The 2,843-nt window shown below is 38.8% G+C and overlaps 1 protein-coding gene across 1 annotated transcript; it reads right to left on the reverse strand.

Annotated features, from left to right (window-relative positions):
- Nucleotides 1-579: 579 nt before the first annotated feature.
- Nucleotides 580-1,512, reverse strand: LOC311579375 (olfactory receptor 1468-like; the record flags this gene model as incomplete). The annotated part of the gene is made up of 1 exon (XM_084749872.1): nt 580-1,512. The coding sequence occupies one exon, from the start codon at nt 1,510-1,512 to the stop codon at nt 580-582; it is 933 nt and encodes a 310-aa protein (XP_084605998.1).
- Nucleotides 1,513-2,843: the final 1,331 nt, after the last annotated feature.

Raw genomic sequence — 2,843 nt, forward strand, 5'->3', positions numbered from 1 at the left:
GAGTGGTATGGAGAGCAGCTGCTTACAGTATAAAAGGAGTGTGTGTGTGTGTGTGTGTGTGTGTGTGTGTGTGTGTGTGTGTGTGTGTGCGTTTGTGTTTACTTGAGCATGCACACTGTAGTCCCTGATCCCATCCATCTTTGATCTGTTGCATACTTAAAGACAAGGCAGTTACACAGCATGGGGATGGAGAAGAGACAGAATGAAATAGTTAGAAGTGAGGAAATATATAAAGAAATGAGTATTTTCATGTTCCCCCTGATCACTTGGGAAGTATATTGAGCCCAGATTTGATACATTTACAAGCCAGATGTATTAGGACACACTTTTGATGGGTGAGATAAGTCCCAAGTCTAAGTTCCTGGCATCCCAAATAACCCAAGGGAGACTGACCTGAGAAGGCACAAACTATAATTAGTAAACTGTCATTTGCTTAAACAGAGGCCAGTGTGAGGAGCACAAGCAGGCATAGTTTACTTGTGTAGTATGTTCTTGTATTCCCATGGTAAGAATAAATTTTGTAATTTTAATATCAATATATTTAATATATAAATTTAAGTAACAACCCCATTTTCATCATTATAAAGAGATTTTCTTCCTCCAAAGGACTCTTACCAGGGCCTCTTTCATATCTTTGTTCCTCAGACTGTAGATGAAGGGGTTCAGCATGGGAGTCACTATTGTGTACATCAAAGACATAACAGTCTTATTCACAGTAGAGTTATTAGCTGATGGGCAAATATAGAGACCAATAATTGTCCCATAGAATAGTGACACCACAGACAGGTGGGAGCCACAGGTGGAGAAGACTTTGTGGATAACCATGGTAGAGGAAACCCTTAGAATGGAAGAGACAATTTGTATGTAGGACACAACAATGAGTAAGAATGGGATGACACTAACAAGCCCTCCCAAGATAAATATCATTAGTTCATTAATATAAATGTCAGAGCAAGCCAACTTGAGCAGGGCAGATATGTCACAGAAAAAGTGGGGGATCACGTTGTCCTCACAAAATGACAGTCTATCTAAGAGCAGAGTGTGCAACATAGAATACAGCATGGTAAGTACCCAAGACAGCAACACCAGACACAAACAGAGGTTGGGGCTCATGATGCTGGAATATTGAAGGGGTAAACAGATGGCCACATAGCGGTCGTAGGCCATGACCAAAAGAAAGAAGATCTCCAGACCTCCAAAAAGCATAAAAAAGTACATTTGTGTCAGACAGCCTGCATAGGAGATGGATGGGTCTTGGCTTTGCATGTTCTGCAGCAATTTTGGCATTGTGACAGAGGAGAAGCAGAGATCAGAAAACGACAAGTTGCTGAGAAAGAAGTACATGGGTGTGTGGAGATGGGAGTCCAGGTGAATGAGGATGATGATGATGAGGTTCCCCAGAACAGTGGTGAGGTACATGGCTAGGAACAGAATATAGAACAGGTGCTGGTGCTCTGGGGGGATGGGCAGACCCAGGAGAAGGAAGTGAGTGATGACAGTTTGGTTGTTCATTGTCCTTCTTCTACCATATCCTAGTAAGAAAATATTGTCCTTTAAAATTGAAAATAAACATGGATACATAGCTAGAATAAATATTCTATAACAATAGATCTAACAGTCATTACAGTCATTTTTATCTCAAACTCTAAGTGTCTACAATCATAATCATGAATGGTCTTTCTTGGCTTCTCTTTAATAGGTTTCAATCTCTTCTACTTCCCTGGACAGTTTTATCTATGCCTTTTCTTTTGAGATATGTGAATTTTGATCCATTAATTTTTTTCTTACATTAAACTACTGTCAGACATTGTCCAGAACCTTCCCTCCATTCTCCTCCAATTTCATCCACTCCTCTCTGTGAGATTATCTCAATAGATGAGAATCACATCTTGTCTTTACTGGAATGCAGCAGCAGACTCAATTTATGTCCATGTTCTCATGTCTCCTGACAGTTTGCTTCCCTTCAACATGCTTCATTAATACTCTGACATTGTAACAGAGGAGTTCCTTCATATTTTCCTGATTTATTCTTCAAATTAACTACTGTTAAATTTTCTGTTCAGAGAAACTATTGTTTATCTAAAGATAATAGCAAACTCTTATCAGGAACACAACTGATGTTTCCTTATTTCAGGGATGCCAGTGGTACATCCCCATATGGTCTGTCAGGCTTTTATCTTGTCATTCAATGCTGGGGTAAATCTCTTCACTGCTCACATTTTAGAGTTGCTCCTCCCCTTGCCTATCACTTCTTCTCCACTGTTTTCCCTTTATTTGGTTCATCCTCACTCACATGTCAGGCATATCACTTACTACATACATAGCCAAATTTATCCTGTGTCTCTATAGTAATCTCGACATTTATCTATGTTTCCTAACATATCATACATATTCTATGCACTTAATACTTTGATCACTCCTTTAAACAATTTTCCAATGTAAAATACATGCAGGGAAAGTCACACATGCCATCATTCTATTTGGTTATTTGCAATCATTCTTAATCTCCACCTAGGGCCATCATCTGATAAGAAGTCTGCCTAAAATACATCATCTGTGTATTTTAGTCACAGATACACCCCTCTCACACACGCATGGTTAATAAATCTATCACATGAATCTGGGTTGATAGGAGAAACATCAAGATATCCAAGTCTCTGAAATGCTAAAAACTATGTTTGACTGCTTGCACCTTTACAGACTTAAAGGGTTTAATGCAGATAAATTCAAAGTTTTTACACTTAGACATTGTGGATTAACATTACACAGGAGATATCAAGTAGAAAAATCATGCACCACCTAATAATATGCTCTGCTTCTTATCCAAGATTGGCCTCAAGCAT

Source organism: Acomys minous (genome assembly GCF_964271855.1).
Source record: "Acomys minous genome assembly, chromosome: 12".
Taxonomy (NCBI): domain Eukaryota; kingdom Metazoa; phylum Chordata; class Mammalia; order Rodentia; family Muridae; genus Acomys; species Acomys minous.